At 41.8% G+C, this 20,995-nt stretch overlaps 1 protein-coding gene across 1 annotated transcript; it reads right to left on the reverse strand.

The window, feature by feature from the left end:
* Positions 1 to 31: 31 nt before the first annotated feature.
* Positions 32 to 16,208, reverse strand: ano8a (anoctamin 8a; the record flags this gene model as incomplete). Its single annotated transcript, XM_079215186.1, is given in 19 exon segments — positions 32 to 791; positions 1,323 to 1,433; positions 1,791 to 1,922; positions 2,031 to 2,222; positions 2,368 to 2,508; positions 2,838 to 3,335; positions 4,802 to 4,876; positions 4,977 to 5,032; positions 5,290 to 5,416; positions 5,752 to 5,904; positions 7,121 to 7,282; positions 7,643 to 7,770; positions 7,940 to 8,056; positions 8,238 to 8,334; positions 8,528 to 8,666; positions 9,635 to 9,767; positions 11,365 to 11,475; positions 15,933 to 16,160; positions 16,163 to 16,208. Coding segments are annotated over 19 exon segments (3,297 nt in total). The 3' UTR covers positions 32 to 140.
* Positions 16,209 to 20,995: the final 4,787 nt, after the last annotated feature.

The raw sequence follows: 20,995 nt of genomic DNA on the forward strand, positions 1-20,995 counted from the left end.
AGAGTGAAAGGCTCGCTGACCGTATGCTTGGTCCTTGTGGCGAATGTGTTCTCCTACAGTACAGGTCCGTCTCTAAATGTTTTCTGAACATTTGTACATTGCTCCTATTATAATATTACATCGGTTTGGTTGAACATGTATTAACTCTTTGAAATTTCTAGATCAGTCAATTGTCTTGATTCTCCTTTATCTGACTCATTTGAGGGTAATTCCTCCAGGGTTGTGTTTGTGTCTCCCCTGTTGTGCTGAGAGCTAGCGGGCTGTGGCAGTGGTTGTGTCCCATTCACACACACCACAGTGCCCTCTGATTTGCTGAAACTGAATAGCTTCCCAGGACTGAATGTCCTGTTGGGGGACTGTGACCTCTCCTGGCCGCTAGGGGGAGCAGAAGCGGTCCCAGATGAGCCTGGCACCCCAGCTGCCACTGCTGGCTCTTTCTTCCCCTCGGGGGACTTCAGGAACTTCAGAAATCCAGGGAGCTTTGCCTCACCTCCTGTTGGGGACTGGGCAGGTGAGCGTGAGTTGCCGGAGGAAAACTTCCCCTGGAGAGGGATGATCTGCTTTAGCTTCATGACATTGTTGTTTCCCAGCAGAGAGCTGGGTCTCTTCGGCTTGTCCACAGTCTTGCCCCCCAATGCTTTGTCGTGGTGGTGCTGGTGCTGGGCATCTGCCCTGTGCTCGCTCTCCTGGCGGGCCTCGGCCTGCAACTCAGCCTGACGCTGAAGCTCCTCCTCCTCACGCCTGCGTCTGAGCTGCTGTTGGAAGTGCTGCTGGGCCTGCTGCTCATGCTTCTAAATATAGAGGCATTTTAAAATGAGAGAGAGAGACAGAGTAGAAGACACAGGAAAGAGAGGAGACGACTGCATAAGGAATATAAGTTCTAGAGTATTAATTTATGTGAGGAAGCATTGTTAGAAAATACAACTTTCTTCAGATCAGTGTTGACTCTTTTACTCTCCCTCTATCATTTTGCATCGTCACTGAGGAAGAAGTTGCCATCCTATCCAACAGTCAGCTAAGACAACAAGCTGCGTTTACACTAAATGTGCTTTTCTATCCTGACAAGACTTATCTAAGACACTATCAAGACAAATGCCACTGATGTGATACAACACTTTCCAGACAAACATCATCAAACACAGACAGTCTTTTCTCATGGACGGTCAAAAAAAGCTGCACTAGTGTACGTTTTTGGACAAGGCATACCAAGAGACCCAGGGACACAAAGGGGGTACGTTTATAAAAATACGAAATAAAATGAGTGCAGCCAGCAACAAACCGTAAGTTGCCCGAAGGTCTTTCAAGCTATGATACAACTATACCTTGAAAGCTTCCCTTCGCCGGTACTCTAGCTTGGCCATCTCTTCTGCTACCCAGCCAGGGATATCAGGGATGGCAACATGGATGATGTACTTTAGGAGGATTGCAAAGTGCTGTAAACCACCGAGACCACAAAGGGACAGGCTCAACACACAGTTACATCAAGGCACAACCACATTATGTGTCATATATATATATATATATATTTTGTTTTAACAGACCAAACAACACATCTCATACACATACCAAAAACTCGTGTGAGGTTTTGTGTTAATTAATAAACCTGGATCAAAAAGAAGATTTTGAAGATTTTACAAAGTCACAACACCAAAAAGTGGGCCATGCACAATTGTACTTTCCCGGAATATATAAAAAAAAAAAAAAAAAAAAGTGTAATTTTGGGGAATAAAACTACATTCTTTTAAAACTATTAACAAACCTCCCTTTACTGTACACAGTGCAGTGCATACCTCCAGTAAGACGATGGAGATGATGGTCATCTCAGGACTCAACCAGGGGAACAGACGCTGTAGCTGCCCACACTGGCCAATCAGGTAACAGTTAACTATAATTGCTATTAAGCCCATCGCCTCCATTGCAGTCTGTTGTTGAGAGAAAGAGTGAGAAAGATAAATGTACAAGCTATCAGATGCCCCCATTATGTACAATGCAGCTTGGAGGGCTTCTCTGATGAAAAGGAGCACACTGACCTGCCACTGTCCGATGTTCTCCACCCTCTGTCCAAAGGGTCTCTGCAGGCCGGTACAGAGCTTCAGGGCGTCGCTGCGGATCTCAATGATGTTGTTGATGAGAGCACACATGGCCGCCAGCGGAAACGCAGAGGAGAAGAGCACCACGTAGCCAAATTGGATAAACATTTCCTGGTAGTCCTGAAGCGTGTCCTGTTGGGGTCAAATATCATGAAAACATATTGGTATTTTAATGGGCACACTGTTGTGACATTGGATATAGATGATCTTATATGATGCAAGATAGTTTGTAAAAAGTCAAATTTGCATTTATTTTGCCTCATATCAACAGTCCCACCTCATATGTCTGCATACAGCTCTCAATCTCAGCCTGGGTCAGACTGACGGTTTTGGGTTCTTCTGGTGGATCAATCCATGACTTCTTATGCTTTTCCCACTCACCAATGTCCCTTCTTCTTTGACAGAGAGAGTCAGATTCCTTTGGAGAGGACACAGTGACATACTCCTTGGTCTATTATTTTTCTCTAGTGACTACTAAGGCATCTTACATTCTGCAGCTTTTTAATGGATAGTTTCATTTTGATCTCTCAGTGTACTTCCTGCATGAATGACACAAATCTCCAAAGATGTCATTTGTAAAACTACATTTGACAAATTGAACTGTAAGAATTGGTATTGTCTGAACATAAATAAACATTTGTGTGGCAATTTTAGACTAAATCTCTGATTGAGACAGAGTAGGCATGGAAGCCAATGAAACATAGCAAATATAAATAATAGGATAATAAATCATGAAAACAAACATACTTGAGCCAGCAATTCACAATCACTGTCGTCATCACAACTGTCAAAAATACTGGACGGATCCATCCCTTCCTCTACCATTGTGGGACTGTCCTCTAGGAAGCTGCGATCCACTGGCTGCATTTCTGTTGCGACATCCTGGTAGTCGACCTTCTCGGTGAAGCTGACTTTACGCTGCTTTAGATTGCCGTCATTCATGTCCCACTCTTCTTCTGTCAGCCTGAATCCGGCTTTCAGATCTCCTCTTCTCTTTGTCTCTGGGTTACCGTTAGCAGTGTGACTAACAGGGATCCCTCTGGAACCCAGGAAGGAATAGGCTTTCATTGAGGCTTGGGCTTTTCCTAGAGCCAGGCGGCCGTACTTGAGTACGATGGTTTGGAGTAGCTCCCACAGCACCTTGGGCGTGAAGACGCCCAGCTTGTTTTGCTCATAGAGATAAGGCTGGAGGACCTCTTTGATGTTCTGTAGGAACTGGCGGAAGATCAGCAGAGTGGCTAGCATCTGTGAGGAGTAGGACAACAACATCTGTTACTGTTTTGAATGGAAGTGCAAAAGAGAAAACACACACACATTCCTAAAATGTTTAGCAAGCACGTATGATAAAGATATTCAGTCTGACAGAAGGTACAAATGATGACATGATCCCAGGACATTTACAGCATCTGACACATTAAAGCGAAACTATGTAACTCTCGAAAGTAGAATTATCACACTCTTCCAAATGTAAAGTTTATTTACAAGCAATTAAATGTACCTTTGCTTCAGCCCAGGTATAGTAGCTAACTCATTATTCCATTATTCGCTACGCCCAAGCCCCTGTGAAGAGTGACCGTCCAATCAAAGTTTAGCAACCATAACGACGGTGGACCTGTCAAGTTTAGGATTTTAAACTGTAATTCTTAGCTGTCTAACTAACTTCCTGTACCTACTGCAGTAACTGAGCGAGGGTATCATTAGCCAACGTAACTCCATTAGCTTTATGTAGCAGGTTATGTTACTAGCAGCATGAACAGTGTAGCATTTCCCCATTGTGCAGCTGGTCCTGGATGCTGTCAGCATTTGACAGCTCTATTCTGCTCTTTTAAGGACGACTCCAGCCAACCTTACTAAACGCCTTTAATCTTGTAACATTTAAAGTAAAACAAGTTGGTAAACTAACCAGCCAAACAGGGTTATGACGAAATAAGAGTATGATCTTACATTTTTCTTTGTCATATGCCAGAACCAACTAGCTCTACACCAGGGGTCTCAAACTCAATTTGGCTTGGGGCCACCGCTGGTATTGTGATCTCATAGGAGCGCCACACAGAAAGCACAATATATATATATATATTTTTTGCCAGACACCTGGCAGTGCTTCTGCTCACACAGCTGAGCCACATTTGCCCTGATTGAGGTCACTGTGGAAACCCTGATCGAGGTCACCGTGGAAACCCTGATCGAGGTCACCATGGAAACCCTGAGTACAGCTTCAAGATGGGCATCACTAAGCCTGGACCTGTACTTGCATTTATTAATGTTCACGGACACTTAAAGGTCACTGACTTTTTGCCCGAGAGTTGTAGTTTTAGCCTCAGTCTTTGAGTACAGTATCATGTCTTTAGCCCTTTTACAAGATTCTTGTTTTGAAACTAGTCTGCTGGTAACATTAAAACTCCGCTAGAGACAGCTAACAATTTTGTTTCATTCAAAACAAAATTAAGAAGCCGGCTTTTGTCTACCTCTGAAATTAAGGACCCATTGTTTCAAAATTACTAAGAATTTCAAGGGGTAAATTGGCACCATTATCATTGTAAACTGCATATGAGCCACGTGCAATTGAAAAGCTTGACAGACAGACATAGCAACTGTAACTAAGAGAGCTTATCAGACAGTCACTGGCCATGTTAAAAAAAAAGTGAAATATAGTCAGTTGAAGACCAGCATTTTGTCTTAATGTTTATGATACTCCCAACAGTTGTTGTTACCTCCTTAAGCCGCTCCATGTCCTTGAGGTAGAAGCCGATGTAGAAAAGGCTCAGGTAAGAATTGATGAATTCAAACTGTAAGACAACCAGAAAATATTACACAAAGTCAAACACCCACTCAGTCGAGAGCAATTGTCTCTATTCTGCCACAAAGAGAGGAAGATGCATGTCTTACAAAAACCATCTTGATGATGAGATTATTCTCATAGGCACTCTGAAGTCTGTAGTTCTCTGGATTGAGAAATAAAAGAGAAGCATTTGTTAATGTAGGCTACTTATAGATCTCCTATAGATAATGTAAAAGACAGAAACCTCATAGGCAAAAGCTTTCTACGTCAGTTCTAAAAGAAAATGCAAATGTCTACCCTAAAATACAATCATGGATAAATATGTGTCATTGTATTACATTTCTTACAAAAAGTAATTATTTTACAATATATCACAGATACACCATTTTCAGTATTGTGAGTTAATTTTGTGTCACCTACCCATGTCATTAAGCCAGTAGGCAATCTTCTTATACACTTCATCACATATGGTCACAGTAATGGCCAGGAGTATCTTAGGAAGGAATCTTGTGATACTAGGTAGCTCCTGAATCTCCATCACCACTTCCTGCATTAGAAGAATGATACATATTTAATAAGTCCATTCATATCTACTCCCACAGCTATTTTAAAAGGCTATTAAATGAATATAAACTGGCAAGAGGTATTTCTGAACTTGCTTTGTTTAAATTATATGATTCACACATTTTCAGTCTGATGTGTAGTTATTTATGGATCTTAACTTAATATGCTGTAATTCTACTTTTTGTGTCTTTCTGTTGGTTAACTGTTGTGTTATTGTTGACATTTACAGTAAGGTAAATCATCCCCATTTATCAGACCCAGACTGTATTAACTCCATTTCTTGTCTTTGAACCTGGTTGCTGTGTTATCTGTGTTAACCTGCAGTTCCAGGCAGAGGAGCATAGCGAGGAAGACAAAGCAGAGACAGAGGAGGCAGATGGGCAGGCTGACCAGCCATCTGAACAGAGCTCTCTTCCAGGGCGGGTAGTAGAACTCCTCACAGCCCGTTATGGGACTGCAGCGCTTCACTCCCTGCAGAGAAAGCAGAGGAAGAGAAAACAAGCAAGCAAGGATAGCATTTAGAGACTTCTTTTTGCAGGATTAAAATCATCTTCACTGGAAAATGAATTGGAAATGTTTGTGCAAAATGTCCTCCATAATAACTGCTGGCTGGCCGGGTGGCATTACTTCTATTCTTGCAGTTGCGTGCCACATTATTGTTGAAAACATCACACAATGCAAAAAAAACACCATGTTGAGATTTTCTGGTGTGTATTTCCTCAAATAAAAGTTGTTGTGTTTTTATAACTTTTAATAAGATCTGCCTTTAATTCAGAATATATGAACAAAACGTTTCGATACATACGCGTTAAATTATGTAATTATATCATATTAATCTGAACAACCATGTTGCTATTGCCAGAACTGCATCTCTAAAAGCATATTCTCCCAAAGTGAGGCTTGAACCTGCAACCCTGAGATTAAGAGTGGAAGTGGGAGAGATCCTGCCTGGCCTCCTCTTCTCTGAGAGCATGTGGACTAAAAGGACACACTCCTCTTGTAACCATACTGGTCACATTTCCTGGTATTGTGTGCTTTTCCGTCACTGCAGAGTTGTGCAAGTGCTCGCTGTTAAACCACTCAACCAGAGTGACAAACAATACAACTTTACCTGAGGATAGTGGATTTGCGGCTATGAAGTAAAATAATGTACTGTCGGTAATGTGGCTGTTCCTGCACGAGAAGTCTTAAACTCTGTTGGCAAGTGAATATGAACATTTGGGAGTAAATCTGAGCACAAACAACAGATTTACACAAGATTGTTTCTTTTGAAGGCCATCCACTACACTGTGTTATTAATAGACTCAGAAGTTCATTCAGTCAGCGATTCAGGATGCTAAAGGGTTCTACTGAACGACTCAGAAGGTCTTTTGTTCCAGCAGCAGTTAGATTTTTGAATGAACACCTTTAGTTGTGGTTTTTAAATTTAGCATATTTCTGATGTCGGTCATGTGTCTTGTTTTATATGGCATTTTCTGGTGTTGTTTTGTTCCTGCAATGTGTTTCTTGTCTGCTGTGCACTGTGAACTTTGTCTGTTGTTGTCTGTATGACTTTTGGTGACAAATTAGTTTCCCCACTGGGGATTAATAAAGTTGTTTAATCTAATCTAAAATGTGAATAAACTCTTTTGTACAACACAACAAAACAGCAGGTGCGACCTGCTCAAACTATAGGAACAATCCTCACCCTGAACTGTGGCCTGGGCTCCTCCAAGGACTCGGTGGGGGTGTCCAGGGTGCCCCACCTGTAGGCCAGCTCCGCCTCTCTTCTCTTCCAGCGCTCCAGAAACAACGTCGCCCACACAACATTGAAGAGGGCAAAAACCACACAGCAGATATCCTGACTGGTCTGTGAGCGAACATGAGAGAAACAAAAGACAACTTTGAGAGCAGGATTATATCGTGCAGTTTTCAGCTGCCAAATCTCGGACCATTACTTTGTTTTGTGTGCAGGCTTTTGTGTTTCTTGAACTTGTTTAAACCTCTTCTTATCTTTACAAAGCACGCAAAGGAAATTATACAAAATGTATGAAGACAGACAGCAACAGAGAAAATATCACTAAAATCCTGACATGCCTGGATTAAAATAAAATAATATGATTACAAATCAGCATCAGTACACACATATCGTGAGAGTTAAAGGGTGATTTTCCGAAACATTCTGAGTGCTTGAAAAGACAGATATTAATAGAGAAGAGGTTTCAAGTACCTGGTCAGCCTCTGCGAGTATCCAGAGCAGAAACCCAATGACGGCAGGGTAAAGCATGGAGTTAGTGTAGAAACCCAGCCAGGCAAAATACATGCCGATCTTCACTCCGAAGTAGTCACAGATATCATCTGCAGAGCACAGGAAATTGTAAACAGCTAATATTGACACTCTGGGAAGAGGAATCATTGCGTCTCAAATAATTGACAACAAGCTCATACTCTTTTACAGTATTGATGAATGTGGCTTAGTATTACAAGTCGGGACTGTTAATACTAAGCTAATGTTGATATTTCCCACCCAGTGGCTGCCTTTCACACACAGCCTGGACCCACGATGTCATCAGCTGGTTGAGGATCCTCTGTTCATGGAGAGGAAACATTTGATGGATCACCCCACGAGCTTCCAGCTCTGGAACTAAAGAGGACACATCGTGAAACGTTCGCATGGTATCTAAGGTGACATTTGTTTGACAAAACTCATTTGTACTTTCCATATAAAATCGACAACGCAAAGTACTGATGCTATCCAGGTAGGGAAGACAAAAAGGGTTGATTAACCATAAAAAAAAGTTGAATTATAACAAATGACAGCATACTGATTGGCTGTCCCTCCAGGAAGTGAATGTTGTGGAGCACCTCCCCCTGTTTGGCACGCAGATTATCCAGCCAATACTTTATAATGCCCTGACGCTCCTGAAAACCAAACAGTTATCGGGAGATGGAAAAGAATATTATTACATAATATTTAGAGCCATGTATTTTCAATTCCTGAAATATAATAGCAAAAGACTGACAATAATCATTTTTAATAACACACCCAAAGTAACACATGCATATCATTAGCATTGACATACAGCTCACAAGGCCCACAGTTTTGACCTCTAACCTGTGAGGTAAAAAAGCAGAGCTCGCTCTCTATGTTCTCGTAGATGTTGTCTTCCTCACAGGAAAAGCGCCGCATCCCGCCACCGAACTGTGGTTTGACGGCCTTGTGCATGCCCATCTGCTCCGCTCCCCGCAGCAAGCTGAGGGTAAGGAGAGAGGGGAAAATGAGCAGCAGATTAGACCTGATGGAGCACTACTGTGTAGCGGCTGGCCTGCAGATGTTTGACAAATTAAGTGTATTGAGGCTATGCACACAACAAACTAACATGCACACACGCACACACACACACACACACACACACACACACACACACACACACACACACACACACACACACACGCACGCACACACACACACACACACACACACACACACACACACACACACACACACACACACTCACACACACACACACACACACACACACACACACACACACACACACACACACACAGGTCTCTGGAATTTCTGAATTTTCTAAAGTGTTCTTCAAGGAATAGTTTGAAATTTTGGGAGATGCACTAATTCACTTTCTTGTCAGGCTGAAGCGACTCATCTACGTAATCGACATCATTGATTACAGAAATACGTTGATTTGAGGAATGGCTAAACCCGGTTTACTTCTTGTCCCCACTAAAGCATGGTATTAGGATTAGAAACAAACAGAACGTATCTCTTGTTAGTAGTAACTTAAAAATGATCTTCTGAATGCTAAATGCTTCTTCATCGCCCCCATGTTAAACATTATTTCTGCCCCGCTGCTGTTATGGTAACATACCATTAAACTATCTGACCTTGTTGTTTGGTGGTTTTATATAGTTTGTTTGCATTAACGGACATGCATTAGTGAGAAATTGGCTATAAAAGTCTGTATCTGTTGTTACAGGTCTGTCAATTGTTTACATTATTTCTCTTGCCACACAATGATGTAAATATAAGTTATAGCTGCATATTACTTTAGTGAAGAAATCAATCCATGTTATAATAACCATTTTTAGGACTTGCCAAAATGTCTCACTCAAAACAGTTCAAACAAAGACAGAAACACAAGTGCCCACACATGCATGTACATGCAAGAATTGCAGATTGTGAGTTTTGGACTCTTACTTCTCAAATGTTGTCGTGATGAAGAAGGCCTGTGCCTGGGTGTGTTTCTGCTGTCGAACCTGAATGCTGACTTGTGGGATTCCAACACGAATCTGATTCAGGAGCCACAGCAGCGTGTGGTCATCTATTGTATCTGGAGGGAGAACATATTGATTTATCTTAAGTTTGACATGTGAGCATCAAAATACGTCTTATGAAACAGCAGTGTCCTTGTTTCGCTTACTTTACGTCCTCAAAAGGTTTGCAGGCATGTTTGCCAAAGGCAGAAAATTAGGAGTTTGCTGCTGCATGAAGGGGCTGAAAGAAACGCATCCTTCAATGCCCTGACAGAAGGGCGTGGAAGCAGTGATGTGGTGGTGAGAGTAAAAGGTCACACCAATCAAATAGCTATCTACATATATCATAAATATTTATCTATCGGTTGAGAGAACGGGCTATAGCCCAGACTGATTGCAATCGGATTTCAGCAGTTTCCGCCAACTGCATTGTGTCTCAATTAAGCTGTTTGTGGACCTTTTGTATCTTTACACTGAGACCATTTTAAACCTAAAATTGATAACAAATAGTTAGTGGTGTCTGTTGAGCTGCATGTAGGCTGTTAAATTGTCAGTTTGTATGTTAGCACTGAAATAAGTTGAACTTAATTGATAATAGTATTTCTCATGTATACCCGGTGCACCCTAAAATCCTTTTCACTGTGGCCTTCTGCGCGTCTATGAGTCTGCTAACTACAGGATATATACATACATAGACATGTTTTTCTTAACTGTCACCATCCCTTCAACTCTTATTTTTCTTAACCTTTCACAAACATTTCAGTTCCTTTCCTAACTGTGTGTCCAAGCAAAGGTATAAAAGCCAGATGTAACTTTAATAGTGCGCTTTTGTTCTGTGGACACTGTTGATCTTTGTATGATCTGAGTCCATTTGCAAATGCTGTGATTAAGTCTTTTGAAGACAACTTGATACTCAATCCTAATTTCAGATTTCCACCACAAACAGCTTGTAGTCGTATTGTAAGAGATGAAAGCAACTGCAATTTCAGTTAGAGCTGAAGCGCCAAAGTTGGAGTGTCTGTAAATAGCTAAAATGTCAAATATGACATATTATGCCATTTAGGCTGCTTTTAAACTGTTTCAATGGGCAATTATTATTGCAGTGAGCAAAAATAATGATGAGAAATCTGGTTGTTCACATGCCTTATCATGTTCATTTAACAACCATCTAAACAAGAGCTGTTCTTTGTGCTCACACTGCGATGGGTCATTTGGTTTGGTTTTGAATTTGAATGTTGGTGAAAATCAGATTTTGAAGGCTGGAGTATATGTTGACACTTGCAATACTTACATTTTTACTGATACTATTTAGAACAAACAATTATCCCTCTGTTTAGATCGACAGATAAAGCTCATTGAAGTCTTGTGTTTGCATGCAACATAATATACAACATGTGTTTTTCTGAGTCAACTTGCAAAGATAGTTTGATGAAATGCCTCATTTCTATGCCCAACAGCAGCTTCCCTATAAGATACTGCAGAGAGCGCTGCTCTATATAAATGGGTAATGTAAATGGTTGAGATCTAACTGTCCCCAGAGATCATTTAAAGTCCTAGTCATGCATCTGAGTGGCTGGCTGACCACCAAAGACGTTTAATGAGGATGCACTGTTCTCTATACAGGGAGAGATTCATCACAGGACAAACTGGGAGGACAGGCTAAGCTTACCGCACCTGGGAAAGTCATCAGGATATCACAGTTTTCGGTGGGAACCATCTTCAGCCAGGACTTACGAGACATAATATAGTGTCTGGCCTGCAGAAGGCGCTTCCCAAACAGTTTATCTGAAAGGAAAAGTGGGGCAGCAGGAGTTAATCAAGTTTAAAATGATTACAGAGAATAAAGGATAAAGAGGGTTACAGTGTGTGAGAGAGAAAGGGGGACAGACAGATGGCAATATTTTTCATCAGGGTGATCAAGGACACAGATGAAAGGTCATTAGTATCATCACTGATGTTATCTCTTTGCCATATTCTCCAATATTTTGCTCTGTCAGAATCAGAATCAGAATCAGAAACCGTTTATTACCAGGAATGTTTGCACAAACGAGGAATTTAGTTAGGCGGAAGGTGCATACATTAGACTAGACATTAGACATTAGACGAGACAAACAACAATCAACGACAGCAACAGTGCAATGATGTCGAAATCAGATAAGGATAAAGTGCTCAGACAACAGATAACATTAATGTAAGTGTATGTTAAAGTGACATGTATGTTCAAGTTAAAGTTAAAGTTAAGTGTATGTGGCATGAGTGTTTAAATATGAATTGTGCAGTGGAGTGACCGATAGGAGGAGAGAAAGGAATACAAATAAAAATAAATGGTCCGAAAGAATGGTCCTGTGATGGTGGAGTCAGTCGGTGGGGAACCCGGGCTCTATTGATGAGCCCGACTGCCAACGGGAAGAAACTGTTCGTGTGGCGTGAGGTCTTAGTCCTGATGGACCTCAACCTCCTGCCAGAGGGGAGGGACACGAACAGGTTGTGTCCAGGGTGAGAGGGGTCAGCTGCGATCTTTCTTGCCCGCTTCAGTGACCTGGAAGTGGACAAGACCTGGAGGGATGGCAAATTGCAGCCAATCACCCTCTCTGCAGAGTGGATGATGCGCTGCAGCCTGGCCTTGTCCTTGGCAGTGTCTGCAGCATGCCAGACGGTGATGGAGGAGCAGAGGATGGACTCAACGATGGCGGTGTAGAACTGCACCATCATCATTTTCTTTGGCAGGTTGAATTTCCTCAGCTGCCTCAGGAAGAACATCCTCTGCTGGGCCTTCTTTGTGATGTAGCTGATGTCCAGCTCCCACTTGAGGTCCTGGGAAATGATGGAGCCCAGGAAGCGGAAGGACTCCACAGCGTCGACGGTGGAGTCACACAGGATGAGAGGGGCGGGTGGGGCTGCATTCTTTCTGAAGTCCACAACCATCTCCACTGTCTTCAGAGCGTTGAGCTCCAGGTTGTTCTGGCTGCACCAGGTCACCAGTTGGTCAGTCTCCCACCTGTAGGCAGACTCGTCCCCACCAGCGATGAGTGAACCTGCTCTGTTGGGGCGAGGCTGACATCTTGGAGGATGACATCTCTGTCATGGGGACTTCAAGGTATAACACAAAACAATTGTCCAGCCAGCGTGAAGGTTGACTGTGCTGCACTACTCATACGACTTTTAGCAAATACTGTAAGCAAATAGATGATCTGTAAACTGAGTGGTGTGCAAATAGCCATGAACAAACTGGTTTATCAAGTCTGGCTCTAAAACCATTAAATAGGCGAAGCAGTAGGCCTTGCAGGCAGTCCGATCCCACAATACAGTGCAAGCGCTGAAGTCATCATTTGTACTGCTTCTTGGTCTTTCACACGTTGGTTCTGGCTCTCAAGTCACACTCTCAAGTCACACTCTCCGTCTCACACAGGCACATTAGACTCAGTGTTGAGCAGCACAGCTGAGTATGTGGGTTGCACCCATGAAAAATGTGCCAAATCTTCTCTGCCAATGACAAACGGCTTATACTGCTAGTGCTAGTGACTCTTGTTTGGTAGATTGTTTTGAGCTTCCGGACCCCAGAGGTGCTTCATTGGAGGCAATCTCAATGCAGAGATATCGAGATGAGATGTTGCAACCAGCAGCCATCCCATTGATCCACAGTCTGGGACCGAACTCCATCCTCCAAGATGTCAGCGCTTGTCCTAACAGAGCAGGTTCATCAAAGACCTCCAGAGTCTTGGAGTAGAGAGACTGGAATGGCCTCCAGCAGTCCTGACCTCAACCCATTGAACACTTGTTGATCAGCTTGGAGGTGCTGTCGGTGCTAGAGTGACCCACAAAACAACATTGGCTGACTTGAGACAGATCCTGCTTGAGGAGGCGAATGCCATCCCACAGCAGTGTTCACCAGACTGGCGACCAGCAGGAGGAGGAGGTGCCAGGCTGTTGTGGCTGTAGATGGTTCTTCCACGCGCTACTGAGGCTCCTGACTGTTTTTTAAATGAATACATTGTAAAATTGCCAATACGTTTTGTTTCTTCTTTGTTACTGATAGACTTCAATCATCCAATCCACCAAACAAGAGTCAATAGCAACAGCAGAATAAGCTGTTTGGCATTGGCAGAGAAGATTTGCCAAATTTGTCATGGACACAACCCACATACATATGTGCTGCTCATCCCAGAAAGGCATGTTCCTCCCATATGGGGCACCGTTTGAAAGGGAAACAAACAGGCTTTCCAACGGTATACAATGTATTGCCAAGAAGCATTGTTAGAATAGAGAAATAATCTACCAAACACAAATTTCCAAACTTTTTGTTCAATGTTTTATATGTGACAGCAAAAATCTCCTGCAGGCAGCAGCAATGTATCCATTCGGAGCAACATTACCATGTATGATGAATTGATTTAATGTCTAGCTGCAGCAGAGCAAATGTATATACTGTATATTGTTTATACTTTCCATTTCATGGAAACAGTTGTGGCTCTATCAACTAGGTCACCACTTTTGAAGCTTCTTAACATGGGCAATAAATATATATTATTATCTACCAATTTAATTGCATTATGGAATTTGTTTTAAATATCCTCATTAATTGACATTCCGTATTTCATGATACAAAACCATTTCTATGTCAGTCCTCTCTCAGATATGTAGTTTTTTCAATATCACTCAATTGTAGTCGACAATGATAATTTGCCAATGCTAATTACATTCATCAAATGATCAACATTATAAATGTCTTAAACTATTTTAGCTTATATCAGCAGTGAGCCAACATGAAAAAGGAAGGGAACTTAACTAACTTCCTGTTATCAAGGTAAAGGTAAAATGTTAATACTTAATACAGGTCATATCACCCGACATAGTGCATCCCACTTCATGTCTCACAGTTGGTAGAACCGCACTGGGTTTCACGCGACACCATGTGAAGTTATGAGGCTTCTCAAAATACATTTTCATTAATCATTTAAACCTCTTCTTTTGTATTATCTTTTTTCCCTCCATGATTTCAGAGATTTGTGTGTGTCTGGTGCCTTTCCCAGCATGCAATGAATAAAAAGCAGGCCGGCCGCCTGGATCGGGTGCAGCCTTGTCAGGCAGACCATTACATTCAGACCTGCAGGTGGATACTGACCAGTTCACCTCACTGGCATTTTAGGAATACACCGGAGTGTATGCCATAAACACAGAGAGCATGCACACTCTAGGAGCCAGTTTTCAACAACTCCATTAACAGCTCTTTAATACCGTTGAGGGAAGGTGTGATCTTCTGTATAGCCTTAAAGTTCACACTGATGTGATCATCGGCAAAATCATCATTCATGCTCTAAGCTCATAGACTTGTATCACAATGCCTATACTCACAGATGTAAAAGAGGGCATGAAAGGGTAATTATGATGTTTATATCATATTTTCTAAGTATATATCACTTGTCCGCATCATATAAATGTGGTGGATATTTTCTCCAAAGGTTAATATTAGTTGGCTTGAAGTCAAAATGAAAATGAAGTCAATAACTGCAGTGGCATTGCTCGGATGTAAAGGTTATCTGGTCACATCCAGATGGCCAGACCTCTACCTGAGTTTCTCTTGCCATAAATGCTGGATGGACATACAAACAAACTCAATATTACAGGGGCCGTGGGTAGTCCCAAAACTCCTCAAATAAAACCCTGATGAACCTAATAAAGTTGATGAAATATCACATGTTCAGTGCTGCTTAATAATCCTCATAATGCAAATCCAGAATTAGTCATACAACCACCAGTCATTTGCTTACTCGCCAATAAAATATTTCTCCTGCAAATCCTCAAGTTTGCAACAACAGAGACAACACGGACAATGACATGTGAGCCTGCAACGCAATCTTTACTCTCTTCAAAGTAGAGTGTGGCACAGCCCGTCGGGACATGCCTCTCCTCAGCATAAGGCTCCTGCATGCACCTGTGGACCACTAAAGCCGGACTCCTACCGGGCCTGTCTCAATCGTAATGCGCACTATGTCGCGGGAAAAGGAAAGACGCATCGACATCAAAAACCCAATCACAGACGATTGCCCCCTTAAGTCTCCTGTGAGTCTATCAAGCATCAGTGGCTGCACCATATTGCCCATGCATGCACAGTAGCCCGATGTCTTTCAAACCCATATTATTATTTATTTTTCCGCAAATGAACACAAATGCCCATCTTTCTCAGGTCTCTGCATACTGATACTTCGGCTCCAATCTTATCGCCGTTTTTCTTGGACACTCACCGAGCACCCCGGATGGCGATAAGGACGTGTGCTGCTGCTGCTTGCTGGTCCTGTCCTGCTGCTCGCTCGGCAGTGGCACCGTCCTCTCCATCCTCTCCCCTGTCCCGTCGTTGGCGTCGATGTCTGCTCCGCTTTTGCTACTGTGGTCCGTCGCGTCTGTGTCAGGTGCTTCGGCGCCTCCCGCTCGCATGGTAGTGCACAAATACTCCGGGTGGGGAAGGGGCTGGAAAACCGCACTGCACGGAGGACTCTGTTTTTATTGCATGGCCGTTGCATGCGAAGGGTAAACTCTTGGCTATTCGGTAGAGGAGGAGGAGAAGAAGGAGGAGGAGGAACATGATCATGGCATCTACACGCGCGCCAGTCGTGACGACAGAGTTGAGTGAAACACCTCGCAGGCTACAGGTCTATAAAAACATGGCATAATACGTGTCCGAGCTATGCAGAGCTGCAGGTGTTTCAATCGCACATGCTTTCCATCATATTCATCAGGATACATCGGTCACTTCTCTCTCCCAATGCCTGCACATATATTTATATGCACCATCCTTTGTATTTGTCTACAAATATGTAGGCCCAACCTGCAGTGTTCGCACAATTTTTTAATATGAATACACAGACATGGCATGTGGAAGAAAGTCTGAAAGTCTATTAATGCCACTAAAATGTATATTTAATGCATTAAGAATGGCCTATTGCTTTTACAAATTAAAGGTGCAAGATCCTAAATCAGGAGCATTTTGATTGCCTCTCAACGGCTCTCAACATGTCGATGGTTACGCTGGCGGCTCACAGCTAATGGGGCTAACACCGCTATGGCAAAAGTGCTGACAAAGCTAACAGTGAGGGGGAACCAGAGGGTGGGTGCCAACATCTGCAAGGACTCTGTGGGTTGGGCAACGTTACCAGCTGTAACCCCCATGAAGACCAAGCAAACCAGGCACACTCACATGCACTCAATGAACTAACATATCAACAAGCACAGAGAAACTTTGATCACAACATAGAGGGACTTCCTTCTCTGATGTGGACATTACTCACTATGTTTTTATATTGATAATAGTTGTTTGCTGGTATATTAATGTTGATCATGTTAAATACAGCTCTTTTAAACAAACAAAATATGACCATTTTGTTAGATGAGAAGCGCAATACCGTCATCAGTTTTATAAAACTAATATGAAGCCATTGCCAAACCTTAATTAGATTAGCTTAGCAAATAGAAATAGAAATAGGATGGAATATATGTTAGCTTGGCTCTCTCCGCTCTGATATGATATTCTGTCTCAGTAAATAACTCTTCTTCTATATACACTTTGAAAGGTAAACAGCTTAATGATAGCATAATTATAATACCATATGGTGCTGTATTTAAATGTGCATGTCTTATTTTCCAGCAACGATATAAAAATGCATGTTTTGCCCAACAGGATCAGAAAGACACTCATTTGAATTCTTGGGGTCATTTATGCATTCACACCCTCTGCTGGGGACATCGCCCAGAGACACGTCTCTCTACCTGTCACAGTTTCTAACCGCCAGGACCTGGACACGTTCTTCCTCAGCTTTGTGTGTTGGGGAAGGTTTTTTGCTGCTTCAAGCACAGTGACCAGTGAAGACAGAGCGAGATCTCATAGGGAAGAATAAACAAATCACATCCTTCAAAATTATGACTCCTGATGGACTTCCTTTATGTGACATGTTGCAAGTAGATCAAAAATGGAAAACACAATATCACTCCATATTCCACAGCTTCCTCTTTAGATATTGTTTGCAGCAGCACAGCAGAACCAAGAGCAGAGATGGCAATACTCTTCTCTGGACAGTAGATGGAGGTAGTAGACAGTTTAAAGCGAACATGGAAGAGTCAGGCTACTGTCACGTTATTCAAATATTAAACTACGTTATTATAACCCAAACACTGAAACACTACTATGCCTCTTCTGACATGAGATGTGGACCTTAAGGTGCAAAGTAATGTCTCCTCTCTTGCCCAAGATGCCACAAGATCACAAATGTCAGTCTCAGATGGCTTCACAACATTTACAACATATGACAGCTTTCATTAAAAATAACAAAAATTCCCCCAATTGTTTAATGGGGGGAAAAATAGTTATTGGTAAATGGTATAGGACAGAAAAGTTTAGGGTTAAAAGTCAACGTTCTGACAAACAAATGCAAAAATAGTTTTGTGACCCATGTTGACAGGTATTTTATATATTCCAGTATTGATTTTAAGGGCAGAAAACAGAAATAAATTGTGTCCATAAAATGACAGAAAAATATGATCAGAGCTCATCGGAATGTAAACACCAAAAAGACAGAAAAAAATCTATACATGTCTAGTAGTGTAGAGTTTTGATACAAAATAGACGAATGAACAAAAGCATGCCACTGTTAACACTTTGTCAAATCACTGGACCTCTCTGAGATATACTGTCGGCCTTGCGCAGCCTCTTCCTCTAAAACATGTTTCTAGTTGGACCCCGAGGAATTTAAGAAATCATCACTGACTTTTGAAATGCGTTTGGGATGTTCTACCTTTGTTTTACTAAATGAAAAGAGGCCTGATATCCACTGACAATTTCTTAACAGGAAACAGACTATTGTTTGGTCTTTTGCAAAATTGGGTTATTTATATATGTATTTTATGAGCAAATATTTATTATCACAGGGTCAGAGAGGACATCCTGCTGCTGAGTAGGGTTCCTCCCATCACCTCACGGCTGTCAACACTTGTGTTTACATACACTTTGTGCAATGACTGATGTCTCTCAGCAGGTATGAGGGACTAAACCCAAATAACTGCAGTGGCTTTAGCTCCATTGCTCTTTCTTAGCAGACTAGATGACCTGTGATCGTCCCGAGATCACTGCCTGCAGTGCAGCACCAGAAAGGCTCACTATGTGATGGATAATCAATGATATAGATAAATAGGACACTGTTGCTGCTGGTCCTGTCTTACAGCAGCTCAACTCACGACATCCACAATGTTTGCAACAACTGACACTTTAGGGAAAATGCATTTGGTCCTCAGTAAAGCCTCTTGTTTACACACAATGCATGTTGGTGTAAAAGTGTGAGTTTCTTCTGGAGTTCTTCAGTGTATTGTTTTGTGTCACATTGATCACAAAATATTTTTTTTTCAGTGTATAGTGATAGTATAGTTAATAAATATATATATATATATATATTATTTATGATTTGATTCTCAGATTTTTCATTTAACAAAACTAGTGATATTCCTTTCAGCTGTTCTGTGTTTAATGCTAATTAGCAAATGCTAGCATGCAAAAATGCAAAACTACGATTAGTGAGCATTAGCCTATACCCAATAAACATCTGCATGATAGAAAAGCGATTACATTCATTAAATTAATTGCAGGCCTAATTGTTCAGTTTAGTTAAAATTATTCTACCGTTGTAACAAAATGCTTGTGGTTTGAATTAGGACCACCTTTTTATTTTAATTGTATCTCTCAGAAATCATGTTTTATCTCTATTGTCTGAAGGCTGCTTTAATTACCATGAGATACAGCTGCTGTTGCCATGGAGAATAATCCAGTCAGCTAAAGTTGAGCCCAAAATTAAAAGTGAACAGATTTAAGGTGCAAATAATAAAAAATAAAAAAGTTCAGTTTTCTCAATAATATAATTTAGCTTCCACCCAACGCTAGTGGCACATGTTATATAATTTTAAGTTCAGTGATGGGATGTTTCTTGCCAATGTGCACCTCAGGAGTTGTAGTTAACTTCTCCCCCAGGCAAACTTGTACCTTTTACCTACCTTTACCAGACAACACAGCTATTCATATTTTGGACTTTAATTAAACCCGAAGACTCGGATGTCGATCCGAGCTGTAGAAGAGTTCTAACTGAGAGTCACGTGACATTGTCTACGACGGCATGTTGACTTCATGTGTGCAACCTCAGGACGGCACGATTTGCCCGTAAAACCGAGGTTACATGAAGTCAACACACATTCTCTTCAAGCAATTAGACGGACCCGTGTTTTCCTTTCCAGAGACAGAAAAAGGTCATGGTGAAAGTCAGGGTTGCGCTGAAGGACTTCAACACAAAAGGACATCAGTGCTGGGGAACATTTTCCGCTCACCACCCTTCCCCCTCAACTCTATAGCATCTGCAAGAGAAAGGGTTTTTGCCCCCTGATGTCTTTTCCAGCCTGGGCAACCATGGGACTTGAGGGAGGCTGGACAGATAGGAAATGTAATTAGAAGTCGCAGTAAAGAGGGAACTTTATCAGCGACAGACAAAAGAGTTCATAGTTCTGCAACCCCAGGTGAGGAAGGAGGACGTTATCATAAGCACCCGTTCCCTTTCCTGCATTGGGAGAGGGAGGGAGGTGGATGGGCAGGCTGCGACACAATGGTCCCAAGTCTTCGGTCTCAGTGTTGTCGTGTCAGGATCCAGAAAGAACAGCTAGTCAGTCATGAGCTTCAAATTAATCATGTACTGGACAATCCTGGTCCCAGTGGTACATGTGGCCTAAATAATTACCGACTTGAATTAAGGACACGCATTGATAGAATAATGAGTGATTGTTGAGAGCCTATTAGTTAATGTCTAGTTTTGGGTCAAAAATCACACATCAGTTATGTCAAAATTACACATCAGCATGTTTGGCCACGTCGCAAAGTTATTGTCGATAACCGAACTAAATGATTATGTCAATAATATTATAAGTCAATTGTGTTCAAGATGCATGTAAAACCTCTTTGGACTTTTGTGTAACACGATCTAGTTGATATAGTACACCTGGCTCTAATTAACAATCACACGAATAATTTGTGACACGTCTCCCTTCTGTCTGATCTGTATTGTGTTCATTATGTAATGTTTTACCCGATGTCATCTAGTACTTAACCCAGTACGAGTTTTATATTTTCTAGAGTTACATTAAACTTTGGAGTGAGATCCACTTTGTGTAAGAGTCATAACCTTTGGATACAGTTAAACCATAGGCACTTATTAAAAACGTCTTATGGTTTAACTGTATCCAAAGGTTTTAGGTTGATAATGTTGTGTTTTCTTTTCTCTTTGTG

Source organism: Taurulus bubalis (genome assembly GCF_910589615.1).
Source record: "Taurulus bubalis genome assembly, chromosome: 1".
Lineage (NCBI taxonomy): Eukaryota > Metazoa > Chordata > Actinopteri > Perciformes > Cottidae > Taurulus > Taurulus bubalis.